This window comes from Eleutherodactylus coqui, chromosome 3, assembly GCF_035609145.1.
Source record: "Eleutherodactylus coqui strain aEleCoq1 chromosome 3, aEleCoq1.hap1, whole genome shotgun sequence".
Lineage (NCBI taxonomy): Eukaryota > Metazoa > Chordata > Amphibia > Anura > Eleutherodactylidae > Eleutherodactylus > Eleutherodactylus coqui.
The window spans coordinates 275,269,456-275,292,591 of NC_089839.1; the positions used below are offsets into that span (position 1 = coordinate 275,269,456).

A 23,136-nucleotide genomic window follows, 5' to 3' on the forward strand; every position below is an offset into this window, starting at 1 on the left:
TGTCCCGTCTGCAAATGACTGATCGATGTCTATTTACTCCGATGGATTATTTGGCGACTAACAATATTTGTTTTCATCTTTCATGCAATCGACGACGATCGCTGTACGCACTTACTGAGCGATAATTGGCGGCGTTCACTTGATATAACGGTTCTTCGGATTAAAATCGCCCTAGGTAAATAGGGTAATAAAACTAGGGTTAAAGCGACCCTCCGGTTTTGCAACCAAATTACGTCCAGGAAATGGGGGGGGGGGGGGTATATTGCCTATGATTGATCTATGCCGTCGCTCGCTTGCAATACGCAGGGAATATGCATATTTCATTCACGTAACTAGGCTGCATACTTACGCGACTGACATACACCCATGTGAATAATAGAGCTGCTTTCATATCCGCGCTGGAATCTTTGTTCAAAGGTTCCATCGCAGATCCGGGACAAAATACCAGAAGTAGAAGTCCTGCATGCTGGACCTCCTCTTGTAAAATGCCGGTCAGCTGAGTGCAGACCGTACTGACCCCATCATAATCAATGGGGTCCTTTCAGTGCTGTTTGGGTCAGTCTTGGGACCGAACCGTTCGGCCAGGAGATTCCCCTTTCCTGCTCCCATAACGGAGCAGTACAATGGAACCCCCGACGCAGATGTGAGAGCAGCCAAACAGCATCAGCGCACTGCGGGAATTACGTAGTCTGAAGATCGTATCGGTCAACTTGGATGGCCAAAAACGGGACCTGTAACTGGCAGAACAGAGGGGCGGCGGTAAAGATCAATAACTGTAATGTAGTAGCCTATGCTCTCAAGCTCTGGTCTCGGGGACAAACTTTCTCCTGAAAGCATAGTTGCTTTAAACTCCTTTTGGACACACTGCTACTGTTATATATGCAGTACCTGGTATTGCGGTTTAAACCCATGTACAGAAATGGTGATAAGCTGGAATGCCAGATACATCGAGGACAGTGGCTCCGTTTCCGGTATAGTTCCTTCTTCATGGCTGTGGTTGGTGTACATCCACCTCGGGTGGTCCTCGCTGTTCGTCCCATCAACGGCAAAAGCCTTTTATTACTGACACATTCCCTTTAAATTATTTTAAAGGCCACATTTCTGTAAAGAGACCAAGGTGTTAATGTTGTGTTTTCTGTGAGATCGCTCAGCGGCCGGGCACATCCACCCTTCATTTGTTTTTGTAAATTAATATTTCCTAAGTGCTTTAACACATGTTGCGCTCCCATCGCTGGGAGGGATGAGGGGTCTCTGCCAGCAAAACCTCCACCCACAACATGTGAGCTTTTCAACCTGTTTGCACTTTAGTTCAGCATCACCAATATGGGGGGTTTCTAAACTTTTTTTTTTTTTTTTTTTTTTAAAGAGCAGTCACTATGGTGGAAAGTTTGTTTTTAAGTTTTTAGGTTTCTACTTTTACATTCCTTTCACCTATAATAAATCCCCTTTTTTTTAATAAGGCGGTATGAACAATTACCCCCACACTATATAATGCATGGCTGATACCTTGCTGCTGGTGTAATGGCCGGCCATTGGTAAACTCTTACATTCCCTACCAGTGAGGTCTTATATTTGGATTTCTACTATCCCCTCCTTTTTCCCTGGTTCAGCGGTAATTGACCTTTACAGTCTCTTAAATCACGGAGATTGAATTGGGAGTCAAACCTCATTCTTTAAGAGTCATTTCTCCGGAGACTGGCACAAGGTGTGTGTGTTTGCACTTGGAAAGGGGGGAGGAAGGAAACGCTGTCCAGATCCGCTTATCAGGAGGAGAGAACATAAAGATCTGCCTATTAGTCTTATTTATGCTCCCTGTATATTATATACACCCCGCAGCTATATTTACATGGCGACTATAAGGAATTACATCCTTCTGGCAGGTAAGGCTTCCTTCACTACCAGATCTGATCCAGAATTTGCAGGAATTGACTGAGATTTTCCGGGATATTTTTCACTTTTTTTCTTTTTTATTGTAATATCTCAGATTCAAGAAGTTTATAATATATATTTACTTTCTTACTTGCTGCAATCCCCCTGTTTAACACCTGGTGCGTCAGTGTGGGGCGCACGTTCCGCTGACGCCGCGTCCACTATACACACCCGCTCTGGTCTATGTTGTAAAGTAGAGACAGACAGTTTTTGCTACCGATTTTTTTTTTTTTAAGTTTTTAATTTTTATTTTTTATTTTTTTTTTTAGCTAAAGGCATGAGAAATATAAAGGAAGGGCTTGCAGTATACATGTAGCGCAGACAGCCCTTGGAAATCGTGGCATTCAAGCGCAGGTCTGCGATGCCCCATTGCAATCAATAGAAGTGTTCTACCGCGATTATCACGGTGTTCGAAATGGGCAAAGCAAGCTGATGACGTCACCGCTTTCATTTTCCCCTCCCGGTGGCATACAACTCTGCGTTGAAAATGCTGTACTTGGCGGTTTTTACCGTGTTTTTAACACACCCCATCCATTTCAAAGGGCGATGCAGTGCATTATAAAGCGCCGCAGCGGCAAAAATAGAGCGTACAGCGTTCTATTTAGCGCACGTTAGAAATGACATTCCGTCCGGCTCCTGTACCTTCTGGGCGGCCCACCAGAGTGTAACAGTAGTGCATCGTTTTGTTGGTAGGGCATTCTAACTTGCTGGTGAGAGTACAGGGCACCCCTGGCTGTGGGGTTGTTTCTCCCAAGTGATGCCAGTTGGAGAGCAGATGCCATCCTATTGTCTGGGGCATGTGCCGCTCACTTCTTTGCAGACTTTATTCTAGGCTACGTCACCAAAGCGGCTCATGAGACTCGGTGGGTTTGTCCTATTTTCGGTTTGCACCGCTGACACATCGTCTCCTCCTGCAGATTCTCTTTAGAAAGTTTGGATTTGTTCGTGATGCCAGCAAGGTCTTTATTAGTTCGCTGACGAATCTAATCTATTTTTATTGCGCCAAGAATAAAAATGATGGCAGCGCCTGAAGTCTGCAATAAAGAAAAATAATCTGCCTAATGGACTCCCATTATTTTTTTCATTGTCGTGGTGAAAATGGTCACCCATGCTGCACAATCACGCAGTGCGGCGGTGCCAGCGGCTCCATTGGGAAGAGCTTCTCCAACGGGTAAAACATCCATTCCAGAATAACCCGCCTGGAGACGCCGCAGCCCCTCGCTCGCTCCTCTCACCTTCTTTCCGTCCCCATATTCTATCTTCAGGAAGGCATTCTCTCCCGAGAGTCCAGATAATGTCTGGCTCCATCACTAGGCAGATGTTCCGGAGAACGAGCCAAGCTGCAGATAGGCTCTTCCTGACCAAAGGACATTCTAGGACATTTCTGCACAGCTGCGACCTCGGAAGAACGTATCGCCAAACCAAATGTAAAGCTTTAAATTATTCAACGAGCTACAGAACTGCCCGTGTATTTCGGAAAAGGAAGGTGTACATTAGGGCTCCTTCACACGGGCGTGTGGTCACGGTGTATTACACATGCCAATTGTGCACGCATAGTACCCTACACCAGTGTGCCAGTGGCTCGTATGTTGCAGCTCACACATACTGCGTGAAACGGACATGCAAGAAAAATCGTAGCATCTTCCATCTTGGCACGTATTTCATGCGCATACACTCCAAGATGGTGCGTGGTGATTGGCGGCACGCAGTGAAGTATGCAGTTGCATTGCCTACTTGATGCAAGTTGGTTGGTGGCACGCAGCGAAGTACAGTTTCATTGCCTACTTGGTGCATGGTTATTGGCTGCAGTCAGTGGAGTGCGCAGAGCCTACTTGATGCACGGTGGTTGGTGGCCTGCAGCGAAGTACGCAGGGTCATTGCCAATTTGGTGCGCTGCGGTTGGCGTCACGCAGTGACCTACGCTCGTGTGAAACCACTCCTAATCGGAGTTGATCTGTTACTGCTTTTGAACTGGTTCCCTGGAAGAAATGTTAGCCCATTTAGCACCCTTCCACTGGCATTTTTAGGGTGCCATTCAGTGCAGTTTCACCAGCTAATTTAGTCTTAGGGCGCCCACCCACTGGCGTTTGCGATTTTCGTGCGTGAAAAACGCAGCGTTTTCGGTGCGTTTTCCGCGGCATTTTCGCGGCTTTTTCCGTTAATTTCCATTGACATTCATGGGTGCATTAAGAGAAAAATAAGGACACATATGCAACTGACAGTTCCTATGTTAAAAATTGCAACGGACTGAAAAAAAAAACCGCCAGTGGACAGGAGCACATTCAATACTAATTGCTCTTGAGAAAAAACGCAAAGGAAAAAAAATCGCCAGTGGGTGGGCGCCCTTATCCTTGTATTATAAGGCATCCATCCGTCTACCATCCTGTAGTCCTCATTTCTCCCTGCATTAATTGTCTTGGCTATCATTCATAGTGCATGACGTTAAGGAGACGTTCCCACCGTCCTCGCTGCTGATGGTGACCACGATGGTGCATGACATTAAGGAGACGGTCCTACCGTCCTTGCTGCTGACTGTGACCACGGTAGTGCATGGGGTTAAGGAGACAGTCCCAGCGTCCTCGCTGCCAACGGTGACACGATGGCACATGAGGTTATGTAGACGTCCCAGCGTCCTCGCTGCCAACGGTGACACGATGGCACATGAGGTTATGTAGACGTCCCAGCGTCCTCGCTGCCAACGGTGACACGATGGCACATGAGGTTATGTAGACGTCCCAGCGTCCTCGCTGCCAACGGTGACACGATGGCACATGAGGTTATGTAGACGTCCCAGCGTCCTCGCTGCCAACGGTGACACGATGGCACATGAGGTTATGTAGACGTCCCAGCGTCCTCGCTGCCAACGGTGACACGATGGCACATGAGGTTATGTAGACGTCCCAGCGTCCTCGCTGCCAACGGTGACACGATGGCACATGAGGTTATGTAGACGTCCCAGCGTCCTCGCTGCCAACGGTGACACGATGGCACATGAGGTTATGTAGACGTCCCAGCGTCCTCGCTGCCAACGGTGACACGATGGCACATGAGGTTATGTAGACGTCCCAGCGTCCTCGCTGCCAACGGTGACACGATGGCACATGAGGTTATGTAGACGTCCCAGCGTCCTCGCTGCCAACGGTGACACGATGGCGCATGAGGTTATGTAGACGTCCCAGCGTCCTCGCTGCCAACGGTGACACGATGGCGCATGAGGTTATGTAGACGTCCCAGCGTCCTCGCTGCCAACGGTGACACGATGGTGCATGGGGTTATGGAGACGGTCCCACCGTCCTCGCTGCTGACGGTGACACGATGGCGCATGACATTAAGGAGACGGTGCCGCTGTCCTCGCTGCTGACGGTGACATGATGGCGCATGACGTTAAGGAGATGGTCCCACCGTCCTTGCTGCTGACGGTGACATGATGGCGCATGACGTTAAGGAGATGGTCCCACCGTCCTTGCTGCTGACGGTGACACGATGGCGCATGAGGTTATGGAGACGGTCCCACCGTCCTTGCTGCTGACGGTGACACGATGGTGCATGACGTTAAGCAGAGGTTCCCACTGTCCTCACTGCTGACACTGACACGATGGTGCATGACGTTAAGGAGATGGTGCCGCTGTCCTCGCTGCTGACGATGACACGATGGTGCCGTGCGCCTCTTCTGGATGTTGTGTAATGTTAATTGCTCCCCACCTCTTGGGCTCCTGCAGCTGCACACAAGATGTTGGCTTAGTCTGCGGTCGGATGGTTTAGGTTTTTAATGGGTTTCCTGTGCGGCTTCCTGCCAAACAAAAAAAAAAAAAGCTCTCCTGATGAACTTGGAGATTACTCCACGCATATAGAAGGGTTAGTACACACAAAGATGCCTTTGATAACTTGCCATTGAAAAGGGTCTTTACATCCATTGTTTACACAACCAAACTATGAAGTTATGCGCGTCCTTGTAGTATTGTTTCACCAAAACGCGTTGGGTTTTCTGCATTTTTTATTAGCTAGATGTTTTCTTCTCATATTGGACTTTCGACATGGGTGAACAACTTCGAAGCACAATTGCTCGTTCCTGCCGAGGTACACGGCCCGTTCCGCCGCCTGGATGGGACTTCCATTTTCCTCTGTCCGTGCCATGACATTGCTCCATCTTCCCCGATACTCCCATAAGTGGGCAGGTCACTTGCCCTTACAAGATCGTCAGGCTCATCTTCAACTGTCCTTTGGTCAAACAGCCAGAATTGACTATGGGTGCATCCTCCTGTCCCCTTTTACAGTAAGAGCAGCAGCTCTGGAGAACAAAGTGCAGCTGTGCTGTCTTACTGCATAGATTAGGGCCTTATGTCTACAGGCGGATTTAAATAGCAGAATCCGTGCGGACGATCCGCAGTTTAAGTCCCCATAGGGAAACCTGGGCATCCGCAACTGAATTAAAGCATGCACATTTGATTTGCGGATCTTTTGGGTGCGGAAATCAAATTGCAGCATGCTACATTCAGTGCAGTTCCTGCACGGAAGGCTTCCATTGAAGTCAATGTAAGCCGTTCGATCCATGGCCTGTCCGCAATCGACATTGCGGACGGGCTGCGGATTCCACAGGAAAGCAGGAGTTTAAACAAAAAACTCTACTGCGCCGGCTGGCGCTTCTGCACACATCCGCAGTACAAACAAAAGCCCCCGACAGGTAATCCGTGTCCTTGGCCGTGGGCAGGGTCTGATTCCGCTGCGGGCTCCCGCATGCAGAATCCGGCCTGTCCGTGGACATGAGGCCTAATGGTTCTTTTACACCGACCTCTCAGTCAGCGCTCGTTACCACCTCCATGTATATGGACAGATTATTGGCTCTGTGGATGGCCAATCATTAACACGATTGTTCGTCCCCATACTACGATCCTTGATCAGCTGCATGCCTCTGTCGGCACCGGGACAAAAAGTGAGCATTTTTATGGTCGTATAAATGGGCTCTCAGCTGGCAAATATTTGCTTTTTTTATCAACTGATTGTTGGTCCCCTTAGATGGCCCAAGGAGAGCGAGCATTCGGAGGAGGACTTGTGCTCCATAGCTGGCCCTTGTAGGACCAAAGCATGGCCATAGACTTTACATGGCTCTCACCTTTTTTTGGTTGACTACTATCTTGCCCTATACACAGAGGCCTACCCACTGGATCGGCCAAGCATTCATGTGTTGTGTAGAGAGGGGAGAAAGCGGTTGCTGGACACCTTTGGTGTTGGGACGTAACTCCAAGAGAAGGATGGGGCAGTCAAAATGCTACTGCCCGACCCTTCCCACCTGGCATCTACTGTTGGGGAATAGACGGGATCCCCTATACACATTAGATGATTGTCTGGACCCAGCAGTATCGGTGGGTCTGCCCGATATACATTTATAGCTATGGCCACCTTAAGACAATAATAGTCATGGTTCATATAAATTTGGTGAAGGATGTATCTGTAGAAACAGTATACTTCAAGGTCCTCGGCCAAAGTATTACCTTCTATTCTTCATGGTCCTTTTTTTTTTTTTTTTTGATTGATTCTAGGTTTCATGCATCTGCCTCGTTTACCTGGCCTTATATACCCTTTTTTATGTTTGGGATGTAAGGCCCCCCCCCCACTGGTGCCCCGGTGTCTTGGACTAGGAGAATCGGAAGTACAATTTGGCTGTAACACTTTGAATTTTCTCTTTATGGGGGGTGATAAACGGTACCAAAGGTGTGTGGCAGCCACTTATCTCATGGCCATTGGGTATGGGGGGAGCAGGAGGATAATCCGAATGTAAATCATGTTTAACATAGGCAACTTACAAGACATTCTTCGAATAGCGATCTAACACGGTAAGCGGAGACCGATTACAATGCGCCCTGGTCTGCTGGCTGTTTATACACGCACGTTATCTCTGGAATTTCGTGTTTTGTGAACGACGATGTTTGATTTGTGGTTTAAATTTTGACTTGTAGATTTCAAAAAGTTGATTTCTTAACATTTTTTTATTCGTTGGGTAACTCCAAGCTGTAATTGACAGTGTTCCGCTTCTCCATTTGCGATGGTGCCTACTGGGGTCTATGATGCCATCACTTTGAGTCATTAGACATTTGGTTGGGCTGGGGCAAATGGCCGCTACCTAACTCGCATGAAGCTGCCCTATGACCTGTTCCAGTACTTTGCATTAGTGTTTGTAAACCAAAGCCCAGGATTGGGTCCAAAACATGCAGATTAAATCTGGTTTTGCCAAATGGTAATGTAAAAAAAACTACATAAGTGTGAACGAGGCCCAATGTCCACGGGCGGCTTTGATTTGCGGAATCTGCGTGGGAGATCCACACATCAAGCCGGCTATAGGGAAGCATGGGCGGCCGCAAATGACTTAAGGAATGCGGTCCAGAAAATCGCAGCATGCTCCATCTCTGTGCGGATCCCGCACGTACGGCTTCCATTGTAGTCAATGGAAGCTGTCTGATCCGCGGCGCGGCTGATACTGCGGACGTGCCGCGGATCCCTGGGAAGCATTATATCCGGATGAGTTCCTCGGCGGATATCGCGCTCGCCCGTGTGAATGTCGCCCAGCGGTGAGGCCGCTGCTGCTCAGCATTTATTGTACCGTTGGACATTTTGGGAGGTATTTAGGTGGTCTTGGATCTAAACATAAACTGGATTATTTAGTATTCGTGTTGCGCTGCGGCGACCGGAGGGTCCCGCGTCTCCCTTCAGTAACAGCTGTGTCCACAGAGCTCCGGTTTCGTTTTCTCAGGGTTGGCAATGGATACTGATGGATCGCTATTTACTACCTACTCGTTTAAGGAAGTCGGGGCTTTAATTACAGCACTGTTTGATTTGTCAACACTGCGTATAATTAGTGCCGGGGCCCGTCTGTTTGTGGTCAGAGGAGAATTATTTCATGAATACCTGCTAAAAGATGGCTGTTGATCCTGCGCCGGCGACACTCTGAAGTTTAATGTATCCTTCCTCGTTATTTGTTAGGCGCTTGTATTTTTTATGTACTTTGGCAATTCTAGCTTTGTGTATCTTGCTGAGTGGATGTTGTGTACCCAAACATGACTTGTGTGCCCTGCTATAAAGCTGCCACTGGAGGCGCTCTTAGTCCTTCCATCTGGTTTGATGCAAGAATAGTGCAGCATGTGGCGCTATTCTTGCTGTCAGGAATCACAATTTGTTCCCGATGGACCCCGGTATGGGTCATTGGGGTCTTGCCAGATGGAAAAGGTTGCAGTGTAGCCGGTAGGGATTTCTGTCATTATTTCTAGTTTATATTAGAAACTTACTGTTCGGCCGCATGCACACGGGCGGATTTTTTGTTACTTGATCCGGCGCGGGCGTCTGCCTCCGGGTGCCACAGCAATAACTCTCCATAGTATGCTATGGGAAATGATTCTTCATGCGCACGAGCAGAAACCAATCGCTTTTTCTACTAGCGGATGAAAAATCGCAGCACGCTCCTTTTTCCTGCGATTCAATGGAAGTTGCTTCTGCAGCAGAAGCAGGAGTTTAAAAAACCATCTGTACTGCACATGTGCGCCGGCGAGCCGTGCGGATCATATGCAGTACAGATGACATAAGGCCTTAAATGGAGCATGTTTTAGTTGAGGTGTGGACGCCCATGCTTGCCCATCGGCGGCTTGAATAGCAGAGCTTCCGCATAGGTGCTACAAATTAAATCCACCCGTGGATCAGGGGCCTTAAGATGCTGACAAAGTGTAAGACCCCCTTCCACGGTCAAGGCAGAATATCGCTAGTGATATTCTGCTATGGGGGAAGAGGGGGAGCACTGATAGGCTCATCGCAGAGAATCGCGGCAACCGCAGCATGCCATGATTTAAATCCCGTGAGCGGGGGATTGCTATGATTCTCCGCCTGTGGACGCCGGTGCTGCGCTTTCCATAGTAATCCTATGGAAAGCATTACAGAGCGCGATCCGTGGGTGTTCTATCGCAAGCATATCCTCGCCCGTGGACAGGCAGTCTTAAGTCCGCTCGGAGCTTCTAGTTCTCTCCTCTCCAAGTTGTGACTCTAGGCAGTAGTGTTACCTTTTGGTCTTTTTTCTGTACTTGTGTGTTTAGAAGCCGTGATGATTTCGGTTAATGAATCGCCTGTCTAGCTGTTTTGGTGGGGAATGTTGTTAATTTTCAGCTCCAGTAGCTGCAGCCATGATTAGCTTGTTGGTTTAATGTACCATTAATCCCCTAACCCTTTCCAATTGGGAGTCCTGAGAGATTGCCCCTTGTGTTTGCTGAACTAGGGCTCTATTCACACGGGCGACTTATATATCTTTTTTTTTTTTTTTTTTTTTTTTTTTAATTTCTTGGACGCATAAAGTTCGTAAAATCCCTGTAAGCCCTATTCTTGTGCAATTCTTGTTTGTAGATTATTTTCTATGGAGTGCGAACAAACAAATTGCAATCCTATGACATGCCAATGTGAGGCTTTAAGGCTGCCTGCACACGGGTGGATTTGCGTTGCAGAATCTGAGGCAGGCGTCTGCCCCTGAATTCCGCAGCAAATGCCACCCATAGCATGTTATGGAAAAGTGATTATTTCATGCAAAGGATCGGAAACTGATTGCGGTTTCTGCCCCTGAATAAAAAATCGCAGCATGCTTAATTTTTGCACAGATTCCACGTGGACGGCCCTTGCGCAATTGACATCGCAGAAAGATGGGCGTGGAGTCAGCGTCATCGCTTGGCGATCATGTGGGAAAATAAATCTGTACTGTTCATGTCCAACGGCTCGCTGCGCGGACCATCCGCGGTACAGAGGAATCAAAAAGAAACTACGTACGCCGCTGCTGCCAGGACCGGATTCCGCATGTAGAATTCGACCTGCCCATGTGCATGCGGCCTTATGCAGGTTAACATATGGGGGGGGGGACGTGCGGAGCAGTGAAAAAACGGGTGCCAATTTTGTGTGCATGGAAAATGGTCAGCTTTTTACTTACCACATCGCACTCGCCTGTGTGAGTACAGTCTGATATGGATGATCATTCACCACCTTTGAATCACAAGTGGCTGTGGCACGGGGGGCGCAGCACTTGGCATTTGCAGCCTGAAGGGCACATTCACATGGACTTGTTTTCCAAGCGCTGCCCATATGTTTTACTGAATGAATATGGACCGCTCACAGACCCATTAAATCGGTGTACTCCTACATGCATTTCTATGCAGACTGATGTTGCACGTAGAAAAAAGAAATATTGCAGCTTGTCCTACTTTGGTCTATATTAGCAGACCAAACTGGCCCATGAAAGTCTATGGGAGCATAAATAAAAAGACATGGACAATACATGTGTGTGCCGTGTATTTTACACATGTTGCCAGGAGACAGTGGGGGAAAAACCAATGCCACATGTAAAACAATGCACACATGCAGCAAAAATACATGCAAAATGCTGTGAAATTGGTCTGTTTTTCACGGTCCAAGATTGCATACGCCTGTATGGATGGGCCCTTAGGCTCTGTTCATGCCTGTCCTGGAAAATGCCGGAAGGCATGACTGAAACTGGACAGACCCCATTATAATCAATAGGGTCTGCCCACGGCCTTCTAGTTCCATTATAGGACAGATCACTTTTTTTTTTTTTTGTGCTTCCATGATGTAACAAGAAAACAAAATCCACGAAAGCAAGTGTGAACAGAAGCGCAGATTGAGATTTAACGTGATACCTCTGGCTCCTGCATATTACCAGGAAGCTGTCGGGATAATGGTGCCATGTAACCGGTCTGGGGACTCGGAGTGTAGGGATGTGCAATGTTTAATGATTTTAGTGTCCCCGGTGTTGGAACCAATATTCCATAATATGTAGCACTGTGTTGTATTATCAGGCTGCCATCAGGTCTGATTGCTGTTTTCAGGAGATGCATTAGTTACTTCTCCCTCTTACCACCACTCCCTTGTGATTGACAGATTTCTCCCTATCGATCTGATGGAGAGAAACCGTCAGTCACAGGGATGGAGTGAGTAAGGAGTAATTGATGCATCTCACTAATACATTAGAAAATAGTCTAATCTGAAAACTAGAGTCTACATGGCCAATTTTTTTTTTTTTGCATGATAGTTCCCCCCCCCCCCCCCCCCAATAAAATGTTTTACAGTACTGTATAAACTCCGTCATGTGCATATAAAAGTCTTGTATAATTTATATGCTCCATCATGACAACGTTGACTGCTTATGGGTTAAGTCTATAGCACGCCGCTACATAGACTACGTTCCTATTGGGATAAGGAAAAACAAATGTCATTTGATGATTATTTAGAGTCCTGTGTTTAGGGTTATTTAGACTCCGGTCACTTTTTCTGCACAAGGCCGTCGTGACCTTCCTGATTAAGTCATAACTTCCTACGCCGGTGATAAATGAACCATCTGTGTAACGCCGTGAGTTCTAAATGATGGTATAAAGGCTTACTAATCCGCCGGTGAGACCCCGGGCATCATTGTTCTTTGTGAAGCTCCTAACTTTGTGCTGCTATTTTCCGACAAGAACTTGGAGCCGCGTTTGATGGCGAAATACAGGTTTGTTGCCATGTACCATCGCACATTACACCTACCACCTCCCAACAAAACACGAGGGTTCCTATGGAGAGGAGATGCAGCAATCTGCTTATTTGTGTTGCTGCAGGACTTGTTCGGACTTGTGTAGGACGTCCGGGATCGCTTTATTATAAGCCGGGTTTATCACAGGTTTAATCGGCTCTGATCTTCTTCGTCTGCATTTTTAGTTCAGCGTCGTATTCTACGGGAAAATGCCAAGGGGTTAATGGAATAGCAAACGCATTATGGGAGCAGCACCAATAAAAGTGTGCCTTTCAGGGTACGTTCACACGTGGATGATTTGCTGTGGATCTGCAGCAGATTTCACAGAGTTCAATTCAGATGAATTGTACTGTAAATTGCCACAGATTGTTAATGGAGCGGAGGAAGGCATTGACAGAAAGCTCTAGCGGTAGGAGGTCCCACCAATACACATCAGATGGTTCCGTTGGAACTCACAGGTTTGGCCACATTTTCTCTTACAGGGGTTTTCCAGGGAGAATACTATTGATGACCTTTCCTCGGGATAGATCATCAATAGTTGATCAGCTGGGGTCCGTCCCTTTGGACACAGACCGACCAGCTGACTGTACGCTCGCTGACAGCGCTGCAAATACACAGGGGTCTGAGTGGAAGTCTCTGCACCAACCTCCTTGTAGTGGCCGGCCCTTGTAACTTTAGACTTGGCTCCCATTAAGTTGCACTTGCAGTTACAAGCACCGGCCACTACAGACGTCGGCACAGAGGCTTCTGTTTTGACCCCTGTGTAACTGCGGTGCTGTCAGCAGGTGCGTAATCAGCTGATCGGTCGGATCCAGAGTGATGGACCTCGGCCGATCAACTATTGATGACCTTTCCTGAGGATAGTAGTCATCCATAGTATTCTCCCTGGAAACCCCTTTAACATGTATGTGGGAAGTGTGTAATGCTTGTTTTCCTTGGTGCAGTGATGATGCATGGGAAATGGTAGTTGCTGTGTCCTTCCTCCTACAGATGGGAGTCCCAGCAGTACAACATCCTGTGCTCAACTTATCCAGGGACCAGCCTGACAAAAAGGACTTTTCTAAAGGGGACACATCTCCCCCTTAAAGCAACCCCCTGGTCCAGGGACCGGAGGAGAAGTGGGTCTATATTGCCTGCAGCTGTTCTACTCTGTGCTCCCTTCAATCCACTGGTCCAGAATCCCATTTTCGGCTAATGCCTCGGCCATCTTTAATTTTACAACTATCTAATCCTCGTAGTGTATTGTTCATATTGTAGTGTTGGACTACCAAAGTACTATATCTGTTCTCTGGCTGGAACAGATAGACCAGAATGCTGGAGCCTTCTTGGACGGACAGAAATGGAACCAGTGGATGGGGGCAGTGAACTACTGCAAGTAATATACCCCTCTGTCTCTCCTGTCTTGGCTCAGACTTTTGTCCAAAGCCCGGTGGGTCACTTTAAAGGTGTCCTTACGACTTCAGTAGCTCTTGACTCAGTCTACGTTCGGCTGACACCTATTTCTCCACTGTCCTCATTCCTTTTCTCTTTATTTTTTTTTTCCAATTGGGATCGTGGAGAAAGCCGCAATCAGATATCTCCCGGTGGAACGAGGATCAGGCATAGAGATTAAGCATGCCCAATTCTCCTACATCGGGGGGAAAGTCAGGAGGCACACAGGTGCAACAGTCGTCTGGTCCTGATGAAATTGTTGGGTTTGGCCATTTTTGTCTCTTGTATATGGGGAGCTTTAATGTGGCTATTTCATGTTCTTCATAGATTAATGCTCCTTCTACGCCGAACGAAAATTCCCATTTGCCCAAGCGAACCAGTTGGTGACACATCCCCAACCCGTTTGCGTTCGGATAGCCTATTTAGACAGGCAAATCATCGTTGGGACTCATGAACTTCTCATTCGGTGTTTCAGATTCCTCATAGTTGGCTCGCGTTTAAACCAAACAATCGGTCACGTTGGAACGATTTTTGGAACGCTAATCCTTCCGCACCTTAACCCAGGCCGCTGCAGCCGGGCCCTAGGACTCATAGAGTTAAGCTAATAATGCTCTGTGTGTATAGAAGAACTGACATCTTATAAGGTGCTGCGGAATTTGTAGCACATAAAAAAGCACTTACCTAAAATTCCTCCCCTATCAGTTTGTTCCTTGTTTGTTTTTGGAGATTACGGCCGTTTGCAGAAGCTTTTGGCACAAAATCTTATCCTTTTTTAAAAAAAGCTAACAATTGCGAATACCCGGAAGAGTCCAGTGTATATACTGCGTCCCACTGCGGCAACTTACATTACAAGAGAGGAAAAAACAGCCTCAAGGAGGGAAATATATGTAAGGGATTTCTGGCCGAAATGGTCAGCGCTTATTCATCACCCACTGAGCGAGGAGGAGGAATTCATGCCATTTAAAGTAACATAGGAGCAGAGCGGAGTGCAGACAATGACGGCGCACCGGCTCCCGGGGGCCAGGAAACAGCTGCTTTACACTGGAAATATAACATTTTCTATAAACTCAGTACTAAGTGGTATTCATTGCAGTAAACAGTAGCGCATCAAGGCTTTTATCTGCATTACATCTTACTTGGTGTAGGAGCGGAGTGAGCATCAACTTCTGTAGCTTCAGGCCTAATGGCTCAACCACATGGTCGCATTACAACTGGATCAGAGCCGATCCCCGGAGAGCCTTTCCAAATCTCTTGTTGGCACTAATCGTGTAGCTCCTGCAAAGAGCTCTAATATGCCATGTGCATAATCCCTAAGCCACATGGGTAATTACTTGTAGACTGGTCATGTTACCCATGACTCTAGATGATGCACTACTTCATACTGTCACAGGCACATTCATGGTTGAACCAAAGAGCATTTTAGGTCTCCGATCATTGATGAGGGCAGTTTTTGGTCAGTATTTCTGTGTGATCTAGGCCCATAAACTTGGAAGATTAATCAAGACAATCAAGGACTCTTCAACGCGATTGGCCAACGGCGCTCATGTCTAGGCACCAACGAAATTCCATCCAGTTCTATTTGAGTCTGTATCAGTCCATCATGGGTTATTTACTAAAGAGCCTCATGTGGTGCTGTGTGTTAAGGCAGCAGAAATGCAGTCCTAAGCTCTCGCTCACGACCTGAAGGTTGCAGGTTCAACCCCGTGTGGTTCAGGTAGCCGGTACAAGGTTGACTCAACCTTCCATCTTTCCGAGGTCAGTAAAATGAGTACCCAGCTCGCTGGGGGGTTAAAGATGACTGGGGAAGGCAATGCCAAACCACCCCACAAAAATGGTCTGCCAAGAAAACGTCACGATGTGACTCCACCATAGGACTTAGTGTGATTCGGTGCTTGCTCCAGGGAACTTAAAGGGGTGGTCTCGCGAAACCAAGTGGGGTTATACACTTCCGTATGGCCATATTAATGCACTTTGTAATGTACATTGTGCATTAAATATGAGCCATACAGAAGTTATTCACTTACCTGCTCCGTTGCTGGCGTCCTCGTCTCCATGGTTCCGTCTAAATTCGCTGGCAGCTTGCTTTTTTTAGACGCGCTTGCGCAGTCCGGTCTTCTCCTTCCAGCACGAGCCGCTTCAGTGTGCTCCCCGCTACAGCTCTTCTGCGCATGCGCAGACGAGCTGTCACTGTTCGGGAGCGCGCTGGAGCGGCCATTCTGTACCTTCCTCTGTTAGAGGAAGGTGCAGAGCTGCAGAGCTGTCCGGAGAAGCCGCCCAGCTGTCCCGCCGTCCAGCTGTCCTGGTAAGTGATGGGCCGGGGGGGGGGGCTGCCGCTGCGCCGGGGGGGGGGGGGGGCTGCCGCTGCGATGGGGGGGCTGTCGCTGCGCCGGGGGGGGGGCTGCCGCTGCGCCGGGGGGGGGGGGCTGCCGCTGCGATGGGGGGGCTGTCGCTGCGCCGGGGGAACTAGCGCTGGGCCGGGGGGGGGGGGGGGGGGCTGTCGCTGGGCCGGGGGAACTAGCGCTGGGTCGGGGGGGGGGGGGGCTGCGCCGGTTACCTTCTGCCTGGCGGTGGGTGACTGGTCGGCGGCTGCGGTGGGTCCGGTCGGCGGCTGCGGGGCGTCTGGTTGCCATGGAGACACAGCTGGTAGCGTCTCGGGAGCGCGCACGTCGGGCTACAGCAAGCGATGCGAAAAGAGCTGGCGGCCATCTTGGGAAAAAGTTTTATAAGTTGCTGAAACGCTGGAACGGTAAGTAGAAACCAGCTAGGAAAGTCATTTACAGGGGTAATTAGTAATGTATGTTTAATTAGGGGGACTGGGCAAAAAAAAAATTCACTGCTTCCTCGAGACATCTCCTTTAACCTTTACCTACTAAAGAGTGGCCATCTAGCATATCTCCTGGACACTCCATCTTAGACTACCTACGCACAGGTGAGTGCCGCCCAATATTGCGCTCAGCAAACTTCGTTTTAACCACGGATATAAGGCTTGTTTTGTTTTTTTTTAAAGGTAAAAGCGCCCCACATCTGTGAAAATTTGATCCTCTGGCGCGATTAGACGATCGGAAGTGTTTCCCATTGATTTCAATGGGAAACTTTGCATTCACATCACATGCCATGCGAGAGCCATGCAATGCATTAAAGGTCCCTTTGAAATCAATGGGCGATGTGTTCTGAGGAACGCAAAAAGATAAGAAATTGCGTGTATATGACTGCATTCAAAAGAATGGGGGTCGCACGCACGTCAATACGAGTTCTTCAGCCCTGTGAAAGTGGCTTATGTTGGGGAAAGTGAGGATTAAAATCAAACATTTTAATATTCTTGATAATGGATGCCCATTTGGGAGGTCACAGATCACTGAGCACTTTTCAATTCACATTAATCATCATTCAGTCTGCAATCTGATAGTCTGAGGAAGGTCCATATTGGGCTGAAACGTTACCGCAGTTTCTGTGGCTTGCATGTAAAATCCTGTAACGCGTTTCTACAAGTTCAGGAATCCTTATTTGACCTTTTGTAAGGAATTGGAACCTTTCTGAGCACTAATAAAGCAGCGACCTATTCGGAAGCGTCGAAGTTTAGAACAGAGAAACGGAATTAAAATAGAAACTTTTTTTTTTTTTTTTTTAACCCCGAATTAATTTGAATGGGCTTTCAAAAAAAAAAAAAAAAAAAGAGGAAAGTAACCAAATGTTATGTTTTGCTTCAATTCCATTGCGCATGCGGAACACAACCCGGCCATAGTAGTAGCGCTACTGCATCTGTGCAAGCAGCGCTCCTCAGGGTGTAATGACGGAGATGTGAGGTGCCGGCTGTTGTCAGATTCTGCAAATAGCACATTCTGAGCCGAGCGTCTCCTAATCAGGTACAGCCATGTCTACGGCTGGCTATCTCTTCCCTGACATTCCTACTGTATTATGTACAGGGACGTAGATCTTACAGTCACATCTCCAAATAAAGTTCGCTGCAGGTCATCTCTTCACATCCTAAAACAGAAGTTCCCCTTTTAGAACAAACTTGCATGAAAGCCTGAGCGGAAACTCATGATGCCCGCTGCAGTCTGGCGTGGGGAATACTCCGGGGACTTGGTTTATATTGGAACGATGGCTGCTAATTGGGTGCCTATAGTGGGATAGAGTGCCGGTAGGTGGCTCTACATAAAGTGCAGTGTATGTAATGAACCCTGGGGTATGGCTGCCCATGCATTCTAGAGATCGGACATTTGGGTGATGGCAGTCTCCCCCGACCCCTCATACACATGTGTTCCCAATGTACACGGGGGAGATAGCTGCCGCTGAAAGCTGTTGGGGAGGAGTCTGGCTGCTGCCATACATGAGACAATCGGCAGGTTCCACCGATCTGGATGGGATGTGTTTGGCTACCCTATATCTGGATGGGGTCTAGAAGAACCCCCTAAATCTCTGCACACATGACTGTCTTTTAGTAAATATTTGTTTTCTTCCTGAAATAACAAATATGCAGAATTTTTAGAACTACATTTTGTGGTGTTCCTCCTAGAAATTTATGAATAAGTTGACAAGTGGGTGTGTCCTTACAAAACTCTGTCCAATCTGCACAGAGTACGTCAGACTTGGTACACACCTCTTTAAGGAGGAGTAGTAACACCCAGTTGCAATTTATTCATACATTTCCAGGAGGAATAACAGAGGAATGGCGCAGTGCGGAGTGTGGATTCACACCAGGGTAAGAATATTTACACGTGTTTTGCAGTGCGTTTTGGTGGATCGTGCGCACAAGTTGTGCACACTGATGTGTGCAGATTGACACACAGACCCTCTCAGCCATTGATATGCCCAATTAGTATGAGTTCAAGCTGTGTTCTTTCCCTGCGGAAATACCCAGGAGAATAGAGCATGCTGCACTTTTTATTTTTGCGCCACCGAATTGCACATGCCAAATTTGCGCATATGAACAAACCCATCCCTGTGCCCCCCTTCGTAGTTAGCGGAAAGAGCGGGGTCCGGCGGTCTCTGTTGTATGTAGATACGGTTCTGTGCTGGGCCACCATTTTGGAGGCCGATGAGCGCACACGTCTCCACGGGGCCTTAATCTGAGAATATTACAATCCCCGCCGCTGCTGGCTCAGCATGTTCAGCGGCGGGCGGACGCCTACGTTATTTATCCCAGTGGAGGAGGACAGGCATTGAGAGATTGTCGGAGCAGTTGCATTTTCTTCCCCTGCACTTAGCGGTGTGGATTTTCCCACAGTCTTCCCTTCCGCTCCGGCCCCTTTCTCAGCCTGCTCCTTAGCACCTGTTTCGCTCCTTCTCTCCCCCTCAGCTCACTGGAGTGTATGGAATTTTGTTTAGATATTGCACACATCCCAAAGGAGAAAGATTGTTTCCTGCAACCATCTGTGCCTGTTCGTGGCGCCGCTCGTACCTGCAGGGGGCAAGTGTCCAGCCGCAGACCTGCGGGAGCGTCCGTCTACAGGGGTAGGGGCCATATCACCAGGGGGGTACAGTGTTATGTCATGTTCGTTCCTTGACTACCACTAATATGAATGACAGGTAGTCACTAATCCAGGTAGTCACCCAGCTTTCTCAGACTCCAGAATGGCAGATCCTGTAGTAATAGTCACCACTCCTCTATCTGGGAATAGTTGGCCGCAGAGGGAGTTCACACATCTTGTGCGCTATCACCTGTGGTAGTTATAATGGCAGCCGTGTAGTGCCTCACCCAGCTTTATAACCTGGAGGAACTTGAAATTGCTTTACAGAATATGAGCCTGCGTTTGGCGTCGAACCCCCCCCCCCCCCCCCCCCCCGACATACAGAATACGCCCCACGTAGGCTGAAAAGGTCATGTGACCAGAGCCTTAAAGGCCTTTTTACACAGCCTGATTATGGGGCATGAACACTTTTACTAGATTGTCTGGTCTTGTAAGAGGGAGAACGATCGCCTTCTGCGGCTGATTGGCTCACTGGTTGGCGGCACATCTAACCGGGGGCGATCTCATGAATATGAACCCCATTCTTGGAAGGGTGTCACATACATGAGTGATTTTTATTTTATTTTCCTGGAAAAAACCCCAAAACTCAGCACGTTGTTCCTCAGAACGTATCGCCCACTGCTGTCCGTGGAACCTGAAAACTCCTCGCACGGCAGCTGATGCGCCCCCAAGTGGGATGTGAGGTGTTCCTTTTGAAAACAATGGGAAACACTTGCCGATCCTCCAACACAGCTGAAAGTCGCGCCTGGAGGTTCATAACTCCACAGAAGTGATGGGAGGCGTTTTTTTGGTGGAGAGATTGCGCGTACACGAGCGCGATAACGGGCAGAGTTTCATGGTCCGATATCGCGCTCGGCCGTGTGTGGGCAGCCTTGGGGTGCGCTCATACATAGTGGAAAATGCGCAGCAAATCTCCCAGTAATAACTGTGTGAAAATCTGCGGCTCCGCAGCCGACTTCACCCTTCACTGAAAAGTGCAATCTGCGGCAAAAAGACACGGCAAAATTCACCCCAAATGGTGCCAGTTTTGGTCCGGATCTGCGCCAAAATCTGTAGCACAAAATCTCCTGAGGATGTTGTGGTGGCTCGGCACGTAACGCGTGAACATACCCCAAGTATAGCTGCACACGCAGGTTTTGTGGCATGGGTTTTCCCACCATAGTAAACACTTTTTTTTTTTTTTTATAAACCCCATACGAACGACTTTTTGTACCTTTTAAATATTTCAAATTTATTTTTTTGCTTTTTTTTTTTCCCCCTCCCTCATTGCTATAACACTTTTTTTTTTTTTCTTTTTTCTATCAACATAGCCGTATAGGAGCTTGTTTTTTGGTGGATAGTTAATATATAAATATAAGCTGTAACATTTTTTTTTTTTCCCCTCAAAGATGCAGCATTTTGTTGAACTTCTGCATATCGACAGCTTTTTTTTTTTTGCCACAATTTTGCTCAAATCGTAGCAAATAGAACATAGAAATAACCGCTTCCCCAAGGTTTGTGGTTGAGGTGCTTTCACATCTGCGTTGGGGATTCCGCTTTCCTGCTCCACTTGGGGAGCAAGAAAAGGGAATCCCCGCAGCCAAACAGCTCAGTCTCTGGACGAAACTAAACATGGACAGACGGACCACATTGACTAACGGTATCCGCCTAACTGCCCGGCTTTTGGACGGAGGAAAACACGCTGCAAGCCGTGCTTTTTCTTGCAGTATTTTGAGCCAGATCCGCGACGGAACCTCCGACTGGAGATTCCAATTCAGATGTGATCCCGCCTTTAATCATACAGGAATCTAGTAAAACTACATGGTGGATCTCTTCTGAAGACCGACTGGTCACACGTCGGGCTTCGCTCCTACTTTCCCACATGTAACTGCAGCAACGACTTCACGTTCGGGCTGTACCCGGCATGAGGACGGTGTTGGAGTCAGAAGGCTGTAGCGCGAGCTGCGTGTTTGTGGATGTACCTCCCATAAAGGAACAATGTAGCAGCTGGTTTGCAGCTGTTGCTCATCACCCTGGGAACTTTCGTGCCGGACAGTTGTTCCAGATGTTCTGTGAAATAATTGCGTGGGGGGTGGCGGCATTTCTCACTGACGCTTTGTCTGTATCTCTCATCTTTCATTTGTTCCCTGCTTTTATTTTATGTCTTTCATATGCATTCTTCTTGCTTTACTCATTTTCCTAACTTCTGTTCTAACGAGCGGGGAAGTGTCTGTCGCACACATCCTCAATCAGAGAGAGCTGGTCTTCATTACCCAGAATGCCTTGCATTTTAATAGCGAGAAGTTTGTGTAAACTTTTTTATGAGTGTAATATGACTTGTACAGAATTGGAATCTTTATTTATTTTATATCTGACAACTTTCTTCCCACCACTCATATCCAATGTTTCTTATTTCTCTCTCCCATAGGGAAGTCATTTGATATTACTTACGTCCGGTTGAAGTTCCATACGAGTCGCCCAGAGAGCTTTGCCCTCTACAAGCGGACGCAGGAAGATGGTCCGTGGATCCCCTACCAGTATTACAGCGGCTCCTGTGAAAATACATACCAAATCTTTAACCGCGGCTTCATCCGCACCGGAGAAGATGAGCAGCAGGCACTGTGTACCGACGAATTCAGTGACATCTCGCCGTTAACGGGCGGCAATGTTGCTTTTTCTACCCTTGAGGGCAGACCGAGTGCCTACAACTTTGACAACAGTCCTGTTCTGCAGGTACATTCACTACGCTGTATTTACACCCCAGGCACAAATATTAGATTTCTCATTTGGGATCCCCCTCACTGTTAGACATTGCAGGGAGTTGCGAACAAGTGGCTCTTGCAATGGTGGACTCGGGTTCTCTGTTTTACATCAGGGGTGCACAAACTTCAGGTCGGAGGGCCACAAACCAATTCCAAGGGCTGTAATACAACTTAAAGGGGTATTGCCAACTTATACATTTATGGCTTATTGAAAGTATACACCATAAATGTTTGATAGGTGCCGGGTGCAGTTCCATAGCGGTCACTTATCGGGGATCCCCGTTTTACCCAATGCACTCAAGAAGGAGACCATGCATGCCTGCGGCGCTCTCCATTGTAGTTTGTGAGTTACTGATACAATCTAGTGTTTCACAACTACCACAAACTGCAGTGAATATAGCTGCCCTTATGCATGGGCACGTCCTCTACTTCTGGAGTGCCACGCGGCGCTCAGGAGATCCCCATTCTCCTGCTATATGGCAATCCTAGAGATGGCGCCACAGTGCAACATAAGGACTCGCCAGTCCGTACTCATGTTATACACCGATCTTCACTCTGGCGTGGAAAATAGATTTGAGAAGCGGACAAGCGTATCTGTGACTGGACGGCTGGGGGGCCACACAGACTGGCATTGAAGGCTGCAGGTTGTGCTCCCCTTTTTACATAGATGGTCATCCATCTGTACGGCCACCATGTCCATCTACAGTATGCTGTCCCTAGAATAATCAATCATGTCGTTATTTGTAACCAGCCGATTGCTTCAGAACTTTAGAGGGTTTTTGAGCTTAATGTATAAACTAGTACACGGCTCCAGCGCTGTCTGATCAGGTCCCCAAAAACTTCTGCAGCAGTCATGTGAACGATGGACGGCACGTGCCCGCTGTAGGAGCTTCTGGGACCCGACCACACAGTGCCGGGCTGAGATGCAGGACTACTAAGGAAGGTATGTTCACACTGAGTGGCAATGGTGTGCAATGCCCGCGGCAGAAACTTCTGCATCATTTCTGTGTCCAAAACCGTGTCA

General features: G+C 48.0%; 1 protein-coding gene across 1 annotated transcript in view; it reads left to right on the forward strand.

Annotated features, from left to right (window-relative positions):
• Nucleotides 1-23,136, forward strand: part of LAMC1 (laminin subunit gamma 1) — a 108,108-nt gene that overhangs the window by 40,314 nt on the left and 44,658 nt on the right. The window contains exon 2 of the mRNA XM_066597448.1: nucleotides 21,779-22,083. Coding sequence (XP_066453545.1) covers nucleotides 21,779-22,083 — 305 coding nt within the window. The remainder of the gene's footprint in view (nucleotides 1-21,778; nucleotides 22,084-23,136) is intronic.